Raw genomic sequence first — 18,481 nt, 5'->3', positions numbered from 1 at the left:
ACGGCTCAATGGATCTTGATGAAATTTGGCATAGTCTGGAAACACATAGGCTACTTATTAAGTTTTACTTATCGGTGAAGTCGCGGGCGACAGCTATATTTTTAAATACAGTATTATGTAACAAATATAATATCTGTAACTACTCATATATACGTACACATCTTATTTTATCTTACTTCGTAACTTAACAGAGTCTACGAACATTGTACGAGAAAAACAAGTTAAAGTAAAAATAAACAAGAGAAAAGTATATTACTTACCTGAAAACTACTTAAGTATCTGGATGTGCTCAGAAGTTAACAGTTTTCTTCTACTTTATGTAATGTGTATCCATTAAGTCTTATTGATTTTAGGACTTGATTCTTATTATGCTGCGAAACTTAAGGTGGGTTTCTGACAACAAAAACACCATTTAAAACCAATTGCTATTTCTGTCGTGTCAAAGATTATTATGAGAGTTATTTTGGAAAGTCATTATTTGTCAAAAATTTAACATTTTAATAATAATAATAATAATCTTTATTTCAAGCCACAGATACAAGCTCATTATTTAGTTAGTAGAATACTTACGAACTATGTTAGTAACAATAATAACAATACAATAAGCTAACTATAAACCAAGCGCCACATGCAGCTTTAGGCTGTGATTAATATATTTACAATCTAGCCTACTTGCTATTAAAGAACTCTAAGCGAATAATAACTTTACGTCACAAATAAATACTTTTTTCTAATTTTTCAAAGTTATAAGTATGAAATCGAAAATTGTCTTAGCTTCATAAAAAGTCTAACCTAGTGTTTCTAAAATCTCAGTATAAAACAAAACGCCATCTAAATCATTATCTTTTGTCAAAAACAAAGAGAATAATATTTTATAAACGGAGATTTTGGTCTCAAAAACCCACAGTATCTCGTATTAACTATTTTTCTCTAAACCAAGGTAGCAAATGATCAAGCGGCCAATTACTATGGCAGAAAACTGCAATTAGTAAAATAATGTCAAAAAATCTATTTATTTCTAACCAACTATAACTGCTCTTAACAAATTGACAATCTGACGCTGTCATATTCTGCGTAAGTTTTATTAAATTCGATATTGTCGAGCGAAATAATAAAGCGTGAAGCAAAAAAGTATTTCCATCACGTGCCAACAAAGTCGCAGCTAAAGCAATTGAAACTTAAAGCTATACGGAAGTCGAGGAAACTTTGTATTGCGGCGAACGTTCGGTGCATTTTCTATGCGGAGTTAATGCGTCGAAGTCATGCACTCCGGTTTAAAGTTTCGATTAGATTTTAACAATTAAATTGTTGGTTTCATTTTTAGAACATCATAAGAGAGATTTAGTTAGTAACGAATATGTAGACATTCCTTACTCTACCTTCATAGCAGCGTTTCTCAAACATTTTTCTCTTCATCAACTTCTTCTTATGAACCCTCAAACTTATTTCCCATCATCGTGCACTTCCACTCGGTTCTCCGTGAAACACAGGGTCTACCTTGACCGCTGGGAGTCACTACTTGAGAAAGTAATCCACTCTGGGCTCATACTGTTGACTTAAGCCTAAAGACATCGAGGTTATTAACCCACACATGTTATTTCATTTAAAACGAACATTTGACGAGGATAAAAAAGAAGTAGGTTTTATTAATTAGTAACTATTTCCTCTTTCTCATGTTTATTATTGTATTTTATATATTATACATTTAATTTTGGATTGGTAATAATTCATAACGAATTACTTCGACTAAATTAAAACAGCTTTGGTACAAAAAGCCTATGTATCAATATTTGGGGACACATAAGTACTTGTTGCTCGTATAAACTTTCAGCATTCGAGGCTTCACTGAATCGCCGTCAGTCGAGCTTTAGTCGCGGTGACGAGTGGACGTGTGCCCGTTGCTTCGTGATTGAACGCGACTTATTAATAATATATTAAATTATAAACGATGTGTTAATTTTTTTTAATTTACATATTTAAAATCCAATCATGATTAATTTCTTAAGTGTTACATTTATTTAGTAACTATTGATTTTTTTCGCAATTAAATAAAACTATTAAAAGTGAAGTTTTAGTTTTTGTGAAGTGAAATTTTATTGTAAACTATAGAAGATTTTAATTTTTTTTCCAGGTGAGTTCTGTCGTTGATGAATGTTATAGATTATAATAGTCTGTGATTTATTACAACGTTGACAGTTTCAGAGGCGGAAATACACCGCGGTATGCTAAATGGACTTCCGTAATTTATGAATGTTTCCGCTGTTCAATATTGCTTTTTACTTACACATATATTTAAATATAAAATGTACCTTATATCGAAGCAATATTTCTATTGCTCTTGGAATTCAATCATAAATGAATATATTGAGTCGTCAAAAGTCTGCGAATAATCCTGCTTAAAAATTATTCACTTTTATTAACAATTCACAACTCTGTAGCCATAGCCTGGCTTACATTTTATTAAAATACGGATGTCTTACGTATGAAGACAGACAAAATTTTATGAAATTATACCCAACATATATGTTTCTTCTTACAGGTAAAATGGTAATGTCAATCATATTCAAATTGTAAAAATACTTTCAATTAAAATATGTTGTGAAATTAGTAGTTTTAAGCCAGTCGGAAAGCGCGAGGACTCTTTGTCTATCAAGTGCCAGCGACCCGCCCTAACTTTACACTGATACTGCTAAAAGATTTTCCTCTGGTTTAACATCGGTGCAGACTACGTTCTATAAAAATTATGTTCATTTTTAATCCAATTTCAAAGGCAATGAATTATAAAACATTAACTCTCGCCCGCGACTCCGTCCGTGCGGAATTATAAAAAAAAAACGTAATAAGTAGGCTATGTGTTCTACCATACTATGTTCTACATTTGGCCAAATTTCATTCAGATCCGTTGAGCCATTCCGGAGAAATCTTCAAATTCCCATCTAAATATTCGCATTTATAATATTAGTAAGAGTTTTATTTATCTTAAATGACCCAGCATAGAAACCGTATGATATCTGTTTAGTAATTAGTACATCAAGAAGGACTTTCTTTTAAAATACATATTTCATTAAAATATCTACGCCGTTAAAATGCCTAAAAGGTTTGTTAAGGCGTGAGATTTGAAAAAAAAAACATTCAAAATGAAATGTCAATTTCATATCTGGCTAGTTGCCAGTATATTGCAATTAATGATTTGACACGAAACGGAAACTTTATGCGCACATTATACGTTTTTAATGACGCTGTATGAAGTTTTATAACCTCAAATACATAGTTCACAATAATATATTCTTGATTTTACATACATATCTTACTGTTTGAAAATTTTTACATATCAAAGGATAAAATTTCTTTGCGGCATTAGCAATTAAAACTTTGCAACTACAAATTGGAATAATTTCTGAGTATTATTTTAATTACAGTAATATCTTATCAGAAAAACGCTACAGCTACCTTTTCAACAAAAAAATAACAACATAACTCACGCCCGTAACCCAGACGGGTAGGTAGACACCACAGACATCCATTTGGCGCGGTCCTAACACACCTTTTTTCGATTCTTCTCCACTCATACATTATTCATTTACTAAAAAATCTTACTAAGTTAGCTAATGAGGCAATAAGAATATGATTTTTTTGTGAATTACTAAACTGAAAACGTTACCTTTAAAATATCTTGGTATTCATGCTCAAAAATAATACAAACTTAATCCATGTTTAATATTATATAATATTTTCTAAAATATTCCACGATGATTAGTTTTAGAGGTTATCTGTTGTGAAGAAACAAAACATTTCTCTGATTAATAATAAGTGAAAATCAGGTGTTTCATTTTTCTTCAGTTACGTATGTAAACATTTCTGCTTTTAATTTTTACCACAAGTACGACCAACACATTATTTTATTTTCATTTTAATAGACAATGAGTTTTCTCCGGTGTTGGAAAATCCACGCGAAGAATACTAGAAAAGTATTTCGCAATAAATATATTTTCCATTCATATTTCTGCGGTTGCATGAGTTTAATGTAGCGACTATACAACGCTCGGTTTATTTACGTTGAGACCGAAAACGTGCGAGTAATAATAAAACGTAGAAATCTTTTTCTTTGTATAAAATAAATTACCACCAAAATTATACAGATTTGGAATTTCACGTGACTCACCAAAGTAGTTCTCGTGAAGAAATAGTAAACTTGTTTTTAACTATTTTTTTTTTACTTACAGTATTTTACTCATTTTTATATCTTTAAGATTTTACAGAGGAAATAACTGTCATATTTTAACTAACAAAATTTCTCTTTGTAAAATAACAACTATGAGATTCCACTGTCAAAGCAGTTGTACAAAAACATATAGCTATCTCTGTTTTTAAAAGGGGAAGAAAGAAACAACAATCTAATATATAAAATTCTCGTGTCACAGTTTTCGTTCCCATACTCCTCCGAAACGGCTTGACCGATTCTCATGAAATTTTGTGAGCATATTCAGTAGGTCTGAGAATCGGCCAACATCTATTTTTCATACCGCTATTAAGTGTTTTTTTTTATCTGCGCGCGGATGGAGTCGCGGGCGACAGCTAGTAATATATAAATGTTGTATTATTATTGTACAACGTAAACCGACAGAAAGAGCCGCTGTACATGCAGTTAAATAAAAGAAAGGACTCACATTAATGTCATAATGGTCAAAGTACTACAATTAATAGTACAAAGTCACATAGTTTGGTTTGTTAACGAGAAATTCAAGCTTGCATGAAACATTGTTCTCGTAATTACTAGCTGTCGACTGGACCGTGTTTTAACCACAAATAACGGTCACCAGCGCATTTGTATTGGTTAACATTCGAATTTGTTGTGGCATATCAAATAAACGTATCACTTTAGGCTTTTAAAATAAAAGGGAAATACTGCAATTCTTAAATCGTAAAAACTTTTCTCAGCGTTTTCTTTTTTTTTTTTATCGTGCAAGTGAGTTTTTTATTGATTTTTGTGTTAGGTTCTATTCTTACGCTGGGTACCATAGTTGCAGTAGTTCGTGCTTTTTAATTTTTTTTAAGTAACAATAGTTTTCTATGTATGAAAAACCTCGAGAAAAACTGTTCCCTTACATACTAGTAACAGACACGGGTAAAAATATATATGGACATAGTATTTATGATTTTGTAAAAAATAGGTTGTGGTTAAATTGACGTTCATTACTTTGCAGTATACACGTACCGAAAGAACTCGGTAACTTTTAATTTTCATAAAAGTACTCCTAACAATGTAAACGACCCTTTTGAATAATTTGGAAATTTGTTATTCCTAACAAAATACTTCGCTGTAGTCATTGGACGGAATTTATCTGACACATTTTATCCATTGCTAAAATATAATATTGAAAAATATATCGTAATTTATAAATTCGTTGTTGAATTTTATTTCAATTGAATATTTATCTTATATATAAAATTTCCATGTCACAATGTTAGTTACCATACTCCTCCGAAACGGCTTGACCGATTGTTATGAAACTTTATATTCATATTCAGTAGGTTTGAGAAACGGCTACTATCTATTTTTCATACCGCTCATATTTTTAATTGCGCGCGGACGGAGTCGCGCGCGACAGCTAGTATTGATATAAGTATTTGATTTGATTAAATTGACTGTTTAAATTAATAATCCTTTTGGCAACAATAAAAATAAACTAAACCTTTATTCTTTTGTACAAAATCTTGCAATGTTATAGCTTGATTTGTTAACAAAGCCAAACACAATAATCGTGTTTATTACAAATATAGTTTTCTTAATTATTTGCGTATTATATTTTCTTAAGTTATAACAACATCCGGAGACGTAGCTCGAATGTTACAAAATATTTATAGTTCTAAGTGATTACATACTTATGAACATAGTACATATTATTTATTACATAAATATTGTGATAGGAACATATATAATTATACTTGGCTGTTACCATCTCTACCAGGGCCGGCATTAGGATAAGGCTCGGTTGGGTGACTGCCTCGGAATCTAGAGGCGCTGAACAGAAGCGCCACAGATCTGAATTACACAGGGCTGCGTAGAAATTACGCCCAGAACGTGAGTAATTTTTTGTTAATAAATAATAAAAAACAAAAAGAAAATATGTCATATTATTTCAGAAATAAAGTCAATAGTTAGTTAAATAATAAAATTAAAATTACTTTTGTAATCTTTACTAATTAGATTACACCATAAATTTCGGACATTAAAGTCTCTACTGATTACACTTCTACAGATGTTTACATAGCGACTGACGAGACACTAATTATCGTGTCATAATAAATTGTCATGGCAATCAGAGACACTCGTGACAGAGACAGATCCAATGAATACACTTAGTGTACCGTGAAGACTGTCGTAGTATAATCGCACCTTTACCTCTACTTTCATGAGTATCCAACCCTCATAAACCTTTGTTCTGAAAGCACTTTTAATGGGGTAGTAATAGGGTGTGTAATAATGATCCAGTTTATGGCTAATGGCCATCCGACACATGTTTGCGATTTGCTCATGTTTAGTTACACGTCGTAAAATATGTGGTGTACCAAAAACAATGATGTTATCATCGTCTAATAAAATAAGATTGCAACACAAACCAGCACAAGATTTTTGTCAGTTCTTTTTAACCGAACTTAAAAAGGAGGAGATTCTCAATTCGTCGGTTTTTTTTTTGGTAATTCATAATTCCGCCCCTGGTCGTTCGATTTTTTAAAATTTTATTTATTTATTACATAATATTACATTACAAACTTAAGTACAAAGATCTTAAAAAAAGTTAAATAATTTGTTTTTTATTTAAATAAAAAAAATATTTCATATGAATACAAAGTAAAAAGTAACTGTTTTACTAGTTCAGAATATTGTAAGTGTATAAATTTTAAGCTAACTGTAAATCCGGTCCGTTTACATAATAAACCAAGGTTTTAGGCGCAATGCAAATATATCAGTGGAAATTATTGCGTGCAGTTTTGCATTTGTAAAGTTAAATTATGCATGCACCGGAAATCACTGCCCGTTTATTTAATGGCTAACATTCATGTGAATTATGATACGAATTGATAATATACTAAAAGGCAACAAATTTTATCACAATACAGTGGCTTTGTTTTAATTCTATGGAATTTGAAGAACTAAATAAGAAGTGAAGTTTCATTGTGTACCTGTCAAAATCTGTAATTTATTGAATCACTTATTGATTTTAGAGCATCGGTGGCTCAGGGGTAAAGCACTTGACTTGCAATCTGCAGGTCCTGGGTTCGAATCCTGCCATGTACTAATGTGTTTTTCGAGTTTCGATCTACATATGTACATTTACCCGATGTTCTTACGATGAAGGAAAAAAACGTGATACAACCTGCACATATCTGAGAAGAAATTCAAAGATATGTGTGTGAAGTTAACCAACCCGCACTTGGCCAGCGTGGTTGACTATGGCCTAGTCACCCCTAACTTGGGGTAAGCTTCGAGCCCAGTGGGGACATATAGTGAGCTGATGATGATATTAACATTATTTTCTTAAGGAGTTTAATATTTTTATATTCGATAGTTAAATGAGAGCTAATGTTTTATTATATACTAGCTTTTACCCGCGACTCCGTCCGCGCGGAAAAAAAATAAGAAACGGGGTAAAAATTATCCTATGTCCGTTTCCTGGTTCTAAGCTGCCCACCAATTTTCAATCAAATCTATTCAGCCGTTCTTGAGTTATAAATAGTGTAACTAACACGACTTTCTTTTATATATATAGATTATTAAAGTTAATAAAAATATTTCATATCCATTGATCCAATATCACAAGTTGGCAAATTTTTATCTTAGACGTGAGCCAAATTTTCAGGTTGGGATTTTTATTGTTACCAATATACCCTTAATGTTGATCTTACATTGGATTTTATAAATCTGGGTCAGGTTTCAGAGAAATTGACTTTATTAGAAAATAGACTTTATTGCGAATTTATTTATATAATGCGGGGTTTGTTTTGTGAAAACTCTATTTATTTATTAAAATTATAAAATTTTCCGATCCTTTATCTTTTGGATATAAAAATCTCGTGTCACGATATTTGTTCCAGATAAACATCGAAACTATTTTTTTATTTACTATGTTCTTTACCTTAGAAGTATGAAGTTGGGTCAAATCGCTGTTTACTTATATATTTTCTAACGATATATTTATACAATATAGTGTATAGTATGATATTGGGTAAATTCAGATATGACGGCTGACAGAGATGTATGGAGGAGTAGTACATACTGTGCCGACCCTCCATAGGGATAAGGGCAGGTTGATGATGATTGGGTATGAAATAATTTTACTAATATTATAAATGCAAAAGTTTAGATGGATGGATGTTTGTTAAAAAGTATCTACGTAACGGCTGAAAGGATCTTGATGAAATTGGCACAGATGTAGAATATAGTCTGTAAGAACACATACATTACTTATTGAGTTTTTTTAATTCCGTGCGGATGGAGTCGTAGGCAATAGCTAGTAAGCTTATAACTAACAAAATTAGTACGGAACGGTGTTCATGAGTAAGTTCTATTATTATAATAAATAACAAGGTTGTTTATTTACGCAGCTGCTCTAGTTAACTGCGACATTAATTTTTATTATGTTTTCTTCTGAATTAAAGTCTCATACATAACTTTTATATTTAGAATTTAAAAATTTCACACACTAATCCCTCTTTAAGAGAACCATATTAAAAAAGTGTTTTGCAATTTTGAAGGAAATCTTCCGAAAGAGAATCTTTTAAACAAACTTTCATCCTTCATTTTATACCTTTACGGGTTCATTATTATCATCAGCTCAATATATGTACGACCCCTCTGAAGGGCTCGGAGCCTACCTTAAGTTAGGGGTGACTATGCCATAGTCAACCACGCTGGCCAAGTACGTATTGGTTGACTTTACACATATCATTGAATTTCTTCTCAGATATGTGCAGGTTGTTATCAAGATGTTTTCCTTCATCGTAAGAATGTCGGATAAATGTACATATGTAAATCGAAAAACACATTGATACATGGCGGGATTCGAACCCAGGACCTGTAGATTGCAAGTCATGTGCTTATCCCCTGAGCCACCGACGCTCCTTTACGGGTTGAATTTTGTTAAATCCTTTCTTATAGTGATCGTATACGTAGTAGCAGAACCTTGTGCAAAACAGGTCCTTAAGTTCAGTATTTTATGTTGTTATCAGCCAGTCTATTCTTTCTACAGTGTATTATTTGTGGGCATAAACAATAATTATTTATTTTCTTTTTATTTCATTAAATTGCCTTCATAAACATACAATAAGCTTTTCCAAGCATGAAGTTCTAATGAAAATGAAAGAGCTTCTTGCGTTAGACACGGTAATTAAGTTGCGTGAGGCCTTGCTCTTACAACCCAAGTATTAGTTATTAATAACAGCAAAGGTTATGTTATGTTGTAAAGGTAGATAATACAATGTGCCGACAAAATGAAGGTAATTTTGTAGTATGTTTCTAATAAATAGTATCGCAAAATAAATGCATCTTTTTAGAAATTAGAATTCGCAGCGTTTGTTTAATAATACAAAATTGTCATAGGCATATATCGCCAATATTGAATCGAGCCTCCTCATGGACGACATCAATGTATTAATTAGCCAAGCCACTAGTTACAGATCAGATGATTAGATCAGGTAATATGATGTAGGTTTTTAATTTTACTATATCCGTTAAAAATTTTATTGTCACAATATTTTAGATATAATTCTATTTTTTTCCTCGGAAAGAGCCAAAGGAATATTTTTTATAAAATCATTTTAGTTAATTGAAACACATTCATAAATAAATGGACATTTTATTTTTTACTCATCATCAAAACACTCGATTAAAACAATTGTTCAGAATAAATAGTAAACGCATCAAAATGTAAACAACAGTTTTGCTATTTCTATCCACTTTATCAAGGTGAGAGCTTCTTTATTTTACGAGCGTAAAGAATCAAATAGTACGAATATATAACAACGAAACTAAAAAACTAAACTAAACTAAAGAACTTAAAAATAAACATTTCTGTCTCTCGTCCGCGTAAATATGTGAATTGGAGTTTGTAATGAAATCGTATAAATTTGGTATAACATTCGGTACATACAAAATGAAAAGATTTAGGGTGTCACATAATTTTGTCGGTTAATTTGAGCTCCGTTCCTCGCTGACAGGAATTATGTAAATAATTTCCGCTCCGGTGAATAATCGCTTTCATATTGAAACAAGCGAACCAATTTCGTATGTGTCATGAATGCTTCATGTGTTCACATATTTACTCTTTATAAAACTCTTATATTGAGTTCTTATTTGTTTTTAACGAATAATTATAGAATTATTTTTTTCACTAAGGTCAATCAACATTTTATTTTAGATGACTTTTCTTTTCTTATTATTTGTGTCCACGTATTCCGGCCCATCTTACTAATATTAGCGAATGTAAAGATGTATGGATGGATAGATGGATGTTTGTTAGAAGGTATATCCAGAACGGTTGCTCGCTGAAATTTGGCATAGATGTGGAACATAGTCTGGAAGTACTTATTATAGACAACTAATTAAGTTTTTGGAACGAAGTTCCTTATCGCGCGTTGTGAAAGGGAGCTAGACGGAAAAAATTCTTACGAAAAGTTGTCACGACACTTTTTGCTATAGTAACCATGGCAACGACGTGACCATATATAACGAAAATTCATAGAAATAAAATGTACTTCTTGTGAAGACTTAATTTTTTTTATTCATAGAATAAACATGGTTCCTTCACTAATTAATCGAAAGGAACTTCGTTCCATCCGGGTGTCCCTTGACACCTCTCAAGTTTTTTTTTAAATTCCGCGCGGACGGAGTCGCGTACGCCAGCTAGTTTCTTTATAAATGTACCACCATGGACGTATTCAAGGATTCGAAAACGTAATTCGAAAAAATACATACATAAACTACTTTGACATATTAAGGTGTCTACAATCCCTATGGATATAAATAGATAACACAAAAACAACTGGTCAGTTTTTTTATTTTAAAAAAATTAAACCACACGTTGGTAAGCATACTCTTTGAAATAAAAAACAAACTTAGTTAACTAGCCTTCTCTAGATTACTACATTTTTTGTTGAAATACTGCTATAAATAATTAATCCATTTAATTTATTATATATCAGCATATTTTTCAATGTAAACAATTAAGAATTTTAAGTATTTTGTTATTATAGGGTAGCGGTTATTTATCGTTTGAGTTTTGTGTTTGTTATTAACTAAATACATCAAGATCGGTATTAATGTTTATATTTATAAATTAAGTTTCCGCATTAATACAAAACAGTCAGTTAATTGTTTATTATATTTAAATTACAATAATTTTATACAATGAATGAAATGGCTTTAATTCAAACAATAACATAAAATATTACCCGTTGCCAGTGACTTCGTTTGCATGATTTTTTTTATAAGAGAAGGGGTCAAACGAGTAGCGGGAACACCAAGGTGTTCATCGACGACCATAGACATCTACAATACCAGAGGGATCGCAAATGCGTTGCCGGCCTTGAATAATCAAAATTGATTTTTAATTTCTTTGTGAAATTACTGAGTCATTATAATATGAAAAAACAAAAACGAACATCCTACCAGAGCCTTACGTTTTGGGATAAAATGTAGCTTAATGGTGATTTACATGAAACGATATTTGAGAGTTCTTTTTTTTTGTTTTCGTTTTCGTGCTGTTTAGTGTTATTTCGAAAATTATTTAAAAAAACAGCTGTTGCCCGCAACTCCGACTGCACCGAGTTGAAAAAAAACTTAATTGCCTATGTGCCTTCTAGGCTGTGTCCTGTGTTCATGCAACTGTTCTGGAGATACTTTGTAACATACATCTATCCATCCATCCTTCCAACCATCTAAACATTCGTATTTATAATATTAATAAGAAATAAGATTTGCTACATCAAATTTTCCTCGTCTTTTTCCTTCTTTATATATACGTAGAAAGTGAGAAAGCTTCACTACGTTCGTGGAAATTCATAAAAATACGGACAAAGTATAAAAATCGGTAAATCATTAAATCTTCGGTTGATATGTGGCATTATTTATTGCACGCTCGGACAATGAACTGTCTCGGCGCAATATTCAGCGTACTAAAATTTTATTATTTAGATCGGCCTCATTCAGTTAATGTTAATTGCCTACGTGTCAGCATCACAGTAAAATTGGGGCGATTGTGGTGGAATCACGTTCCCGTAACATACGGCTTGCGGTGTCGTGTAACTTATGTATACTGAGGATGTAACATATCAAGTTACATTATGTATAATTTTTTAAGATATTTTTTTACATATAGTAAAAGGTGGTTAGCAAACGACCACTTGACTTTCGCAAAAATTTAGTAAAAAGATGCGTTGTTAAAAGTACGGAAAAAGGATATTTCTGAAGTGTACATCCCGTACTCCCACCAAATTCATTTCCCTTTCTCAAACACTCCTTATTGGTGGAAAGGGTACCTATTACAAAATTAATTACATGTGGTTTTTAAATTTATAGAGGTAAAGGTTGCATAACCTACAAAATTAACTAAATTTGGCAAAGGGGTCAATAAATTGCTTAAAGTAGCAATTATTGGAAGCGAATGAATCCCGAATTGCCGAACATGTACGGGAACATGATTGACCTTAATTGTCTAAATACATTCTTAATATTTGTTTCTACTGCCAATAGATTTATGAATTATTGCTATCCTACTTAATTCTTTAAAAAAATCCATAAAAAAACAAACGGAAGAAATAATCAATACGTTTTTGTATAGGTTTGTTGTGGTTACTCATATTTATAAAGTGGCAATTAATTTAAATTAATTATAATCAAATTGATTTTCCAAAGCAAAGATTAATATTTAAACGTTTGCATTATGCTTTTCAAAGCTAATATTTCATAATAAACATTTATCATGTATCATTTTGATGATTTAGATAGACCATTAATTAACCAGCTCTTGCCAACTCTGACATCTGTTTGTGTCAGTTATTTATAGCCAGACGGTGTTATGAGCATATGAGATGAATTCTAACTACATTGATCATAGTTTTAACGGTTCTAAAATAGCTTAATGTGTCGTTAATATTAGTGTAATTTAGGTCAAACATATTATCAATTACCTTTATAACAGATAACATATATTTTTGTGCAAAAATTAACAATAAAAAATCAGACTATGTGAATAGTGTGAACAGTAAAATGAAGTGTACAGTGCAAGAAAGAAATTAAAGAAAAAGTTTGTTTATTTTTTTTTATTATATCGAATGTTGATTATAAAAATGTAAACTATGCTATTTAGATATACAAATTTTAGTAGATTAATTACTCAACTTTATTAAAATAACAATAATTCAAATTACACATAAAAATTTATTTTAAAATTTATTTAATCCAACTAAAAATAAATATTTGGTATAACTTTGAAATAGTAATATAAAGTATTAAATCAATTTGATTTGTAATCATCCCAGCTATCTCATATTTCTTGAACAATAGAATAGAGAACCTTTGTACCCGACTTGAATATAAACCACCTTTTCTAATATACATAAGGATTGATAATAATTATAATTCGGACATAAGGTAATGTATTATGTACTGACGGTATTGAAATTATCTATTGTATATAATAGAAACAAAATTGTATACCAAGTAAAGTAATGATGTTAATTCTAGACTTAATAAAGACGAAGTTAAATACAATAATGTCTTGTGATTTTAATTGTAATATTTTAGCTATTATGTTCTAGTATTGTTATGTTATTCAAAGCTAGATAAAGCCAGATAAATAACAATGCGATTTCTAAAGTAAAAATATATGTTGTCTTTACAGTTTTTTTTTTTGCATGTGAAGACAGTTGTAAACATTTAATACAATGTGATGGCAAATTTCATTACAACCAAAACTTACATTGAATATGTCAGTCGCTCAAGATGTTAAATTTAACTGACACAATAGCAAATTAGTGGATTAATTAACAATTTGTTAAAATTAGATTCCGTCGCTCATCGAAATTTGGAAGATGCCCAAGAGATTTATAAATATATCTTAATGACATCCTGTTATCGCATTTTATAAACTAGGTGTTCATGTTTTAAAAAACGATGACTTTCAAATGATTTTACGATTTTATGTTATATGGTGAAAATTGTAAAATTATAATAAACTAGCTATCGCCCGCGAATCTATCCGCGCGGCATTAAAAAAAATCTTAATAAGTAGCCTATGTGTTCTTCCAGACTATGTTCTACATTTGTGCTAAATTTCATCAAGATCCGTAGATACCTTTAAACAAACATCCATCCATACATCTAAACATTCGTGTTTATAATATTAGTATTCAGTAAAATACCATTTGTCGTTGATATTTTAAATTATTATTTTGTCATTAAAGAGTAAAGAGCCTTTCCATTGTTTCAGGTAAACGGAATATTAAATCAAAAATATGACGACTGACAACGCACTTAATTCTCAACGGTAAACAATCATAAATCATTTTTATTTACATTTTATTGAACTGATTTTATCATCTTTCATTATTCGTATTCACAGAGTGTTTAAAAAATCATCACCAAATAATAAATTGACACTTTATTTGGCTTCCCGCGATTTGGTTGTGGAGAATGGTTACATTGATAAGATCCAAGGAGTTCTGCACGTGGAGCCTGAGTGTTTGGAAAACAAGAAATTGTTCGGTCAAGTCACATTAACATTTCGGTGAGTTTTTTTTTTAATTCGAACCTTGATCTGTCAAAAATTGGTCGGAAAGTTCTTTAAAAAAACATTTATTAATTTCAAAGATTTAAATATTTAAATGTTATGATCATCCAAAAGTAGTCGACATTTAATATTTGAAGTTGTTAATACTTTTTATAAAGGTATGGCAGAGAAGATGAAGAAGTGATGGGACTAAAGTTCTGCAACGAAGCTATTATGAGCCTGGTTCAAATCTGGCCAGCACATTGCAACCACGATAGAGAACCGAATTCGCCACTACAGGATGCGTTGATAAAACGTCTGGGAACGAATGCGTTCCCATTCCATTTGGAATTGACGCCACTGGCGCCACCTAGCGTGCAGTTGGTGCCTGCTAAGCAGTACCACGGCGCGCCGATAGGCACCTCATACGATGTACGAGCATATTTAGGTAAGAATTTGTTTTTATTTTTATATATAGAACAGTTATAGATTATTCGTTTAAGTACATTTTGGTTAGCTCGATTCTAAACTAGATAAATTTTACTTTGACTTCCGGTTATCTTAACAAATAACTTTATCGCACAAATGATGGATAATACCAATTTTGAATATCATGTAATTCTTCCCAAGTAGGGTTGGCGACAAGCAGGCGGTCGGCCGTAAAAAATAAACCAAAACTTTAAGGTTTATAAAACCTTGTGCGCCGACCGTAGAGATAAGGCCAGGGAGATCATCATGTGATTATTAAAAACGTTTTTAATTTATGGTAGAATTTCCAAGAAAATAAACAATCCTTTGAATACTTTGTTCTTCAAGTGCCATCTTCTTTTAAAGTACGGCGATCATTAGTGCAGCTTGCACTCCTGAAACCGCGGCTTAAAAAGCTTTATTATAAACATAATCGAAAAGTTTTATGTATATATTTTGTTGTAGCCGAGCGAGCAGATGAGAAGATATCTAGGCGCAGCACAGTGCGCATGGGCATCCGCGTGCTGCAGGGGCCTGGGCGCGTGCCCCCCGCCGTCCTGCCTCACTCCCCGCATCACAACACGCTCAGCGCATTGGCACATCACAATGTGCTTAGGTAACATAAGAAGAAATCGATGTGATGTATTTTATAATTGCTGTACACATTTAAGTGGTTATTAACGTCCAACAAAGTTAAATATGATAGTAAGAAATTGTGACCTCCAGTAGACTTGAAGTAATTTCGGTGCGTAGTTTACTTTATTTGTAAAAATAAAAAAATACGATTTGTTCCGAAGTTGACACATTTGATATTTGAGTTGGATAAACAATTTCGCAATACAGTTCTGCTATCTTAAGTTTTAAGTGTTTATAATGGAATTAAAATAAAAACCCTTTCATAGAAAGTTGAAGTTTAAATGGCAGCGTAATTTTATTGAATGAATTCTTTATAATTTAAGTTGAAGCTAAGTTACAGCTCAAGTACTACTTAATTAGGAATTTATTCAACACGAAAAGAACTACGTGAATGCTCCTGAATGTAATATTTATTTTTTGTTTACAGACTTAAAAATAAAACAAAAATGGAATCAGATGAAAATTGTCGAGGAAGAAAAAAAGAAAACGGTAACGGTAATTCAATATTTACTACAGAATAATTAAATATCGTATGACGATGGATATTAGGATGTGTTTTCACTGACACATTTGGAGAAAAAATTGTTCTTATCTCTTACATTCTCTTTGAAAAAGAAGAGACATCGATATTATTAATACATGAGTGTCACGACACTCACGATTAACAAAAAACATAACATACAAACATAACGTGTGTGTATCAGCTTATTTATGTCCTCAATGAGGGACTCAGAACCTACCCAAGGAGTGACTAGACCATAGTCAACCACGCTGGTCCATTGCGTATAACAATACAAAATTTCACACTCTATTTTATGAAACATACGAAATGAATACTATTATTGTGAAACTTTAAAAATAAAATTCATCCTACGATTTGCTAAATATACTTTTACGTTCGCTCTTTCGAATTTAATTTGTCTGTGGCATTAAAAAATGTGTTTTGTTTCATAGAGAGCTTGGAACAAGCGCCGCCGCGGGCGACTGTTGAAAAGCCGTTTTTATTATCTGATGGAAGGTGAGGTTTTCAAATTTAAAATTGCATTATTTAAATCCATAATTCTTGGTATATTAGTTTTTTTAAACGTATGACAATTTTAGTTAAAAATAACTTAATTTTATCATTACCATGATAAATTAAAAGGTATTTCAAAGTAAAATTGTAATCACTAATCCAAAAAGGTCAGCCAAAAGGTATTCTCTGGGCAGAGAAAGTTAACTAGAAAGGAAGTAAAATTAACAGAGAGCATTATAACTTATAATTAACGTACTTAGTTGTGATAACTTTTCTAGAGTGGAGCTTGAAGGATGGTTAGATAAAGCAACTTATTCCCACGGTGAATCTATAAACGTCAATATCATTGTATCCAATCATTCATCGAAAACTGTGAGACGGATCAAGGTAAATAATGACACAGTATCATTAACAATGATTTAATGATTCAAAGGAAAACAATGATTTAAAATAATTTAATATTTTAGGTTCTTGTTATTCAACACGTAGACGTGTGCATGTTTTCGAATGGCAAATTCAAAAATGTCGTAGCCTTAGTCAAAGGGCCGGACACACCTGTCGCGCCTGGTGAAACATTCACAGACAGTTATAATTTAACACCACATAGAGGTAAGGATATTATGTATTATTTTCCTCTCTAGAAATAAACGAAAGAGTCGCTTGCTATCACATTAAAGATTAATAGACTTGACTAAAACAAAGTGGAATCTATTATCATCTTGACAAATTTAAATATCATTTGTTTCAGGTGCTACTAAAAACTGGATCGCCCTCGAAGACTCTTATTCGAAGTCAGGAGCAAGCCTAGCTTCAACTGTTTTATGCAATTCAAATTCACCTGACGATCGCAATGTGTTTGCTATTTATGTCTCGTACTATGTAAAAGTTAAATTGACTCTAAGCGCCATGGGAGGAGATCTATCTCTTAAACTTCCTTTCACATTGACTCATTCCTGTATAAACGAAGCACCAACAGACAGTGTCATCGAAGAAGCTACTCATAAAATGATTTTAGAAGGAAAAGAAAATAGTGACGAAGAAGAGAGCAAAGCTGAAACAGAAAATGATAAACAAAATAACAATGGACATGATGATGTTCAACAAGAAACAGCATTCGGTGACGATGGAGAAATTAAATCACCGGAAGATCATAAATGCATAGCTGATGTTCTAGTCAATATCGAAAATAAAATAACTGATAGACCAAAGAAATTTGAAGGACAAAATGTTGTTCGGAATGTCAAACCGAATGAAGAGGAATTGGATTTGATCGTAAAGTATCCTTGTTCGGACACGTGATCCGACGATGATGTCGATATTATAAAACAAGTTAACAAGACTGATCAGTCGAACGAAGTGAAAGCACCAGATATCATAAGAGAATTTAAAAACGAGGACCAAGTGCATAAATCTGGGTTTGCTGAGAATTTGAAAAGAGCCGTTTGTTGCATCGACCGTCGACGACAGTCATAATGTTAATTAGTATTTTACTTTTAGCTTTGTAGATCTGAATACTTATAAACGACGTAGATTGATACTAAAACTAATTAATGTGCATGTTCTAACTATGAAAAGCATTTAAAACGTGAAACGT

General features: G+C 31.7%; 1 protein-coding gene across 1 annotated transcript; it reads left to right on the top strand.

The window, feature by feature from the left end:
- The first annotated feature begins 2,091 nt into the window (after window positions 1-2,091).
- LOC106719546 (arrestin homolog) lies at window positions 2,092-18,457 on the top strand. The gene is made up of 10 exons (XM_045686434.1): window positions 2,092-2,131; window positions 14,490-14,546; window positions 14,622-14,786; window positions 14,948-15,216; window positions 15,702-15,852; window positions 16,300-16,361; window positions 16,827-16,890; window positions 17,166-17,274; window positions 17,355-17,496; window positions 17,636-18,457. The coding sequence occupies exons 2-10, from the start codon at window positions 14,515-14,517 to the stop codon at window positions 18,184-18,186; spliced, it is 1,545 nt and encodes a 514-aa protein (XP_045542390.1). The 5' UTR covers window positions 2,092-2,131; window positions 14,490-14,514; the 3' UTR covers window positions 18,187-18,457.
- The last annotated feature ends 24 nt before the right edge of the window (window positions 18,458-18,481 follow it).

Source organism: Papilio machaon, chromosome 3, assembly GCF_912999745.1.
Source record: "Papilio machaon chromosome 3, ilPapMach1.1, whole genome shotgun sequence".
NCBI classification, from domain to species: Eukaryota; Metazoa; Arthropoda; class Insecta; order Lepidoptera; family Papilionidae; genus Papilio; species Papilio machaon.
The sequence above is the reverse complement of the archived record's forward strand: the minus strand, read 5'-3'. Positions and strand labels throughout refer to the sequence as shown.

Excerpts from the sequence above, each read along its gene's own strand:
- LOC106719546 (XM_045686434.1), top strand. The coding sequence starts at position 14,515 with ATGACGACTGACAACGCACTTAATTCTCAACG. Across the intron at positions 15,217-15,701 it reads CGATGTACGAGCATATTTAG|CCGAGCGAGCAGATGAGAAG; the intron begins GTAAGAATTTGT and ends ATTTTGTTGTAG. Across the intron at positions 17,275-17,354 it reads AAACTGTGAGACGGATCAAG|GTTCTTGTTATTCAACACGT; the intron begins GTAAATAATGAC and ends TTAATATTTTAG.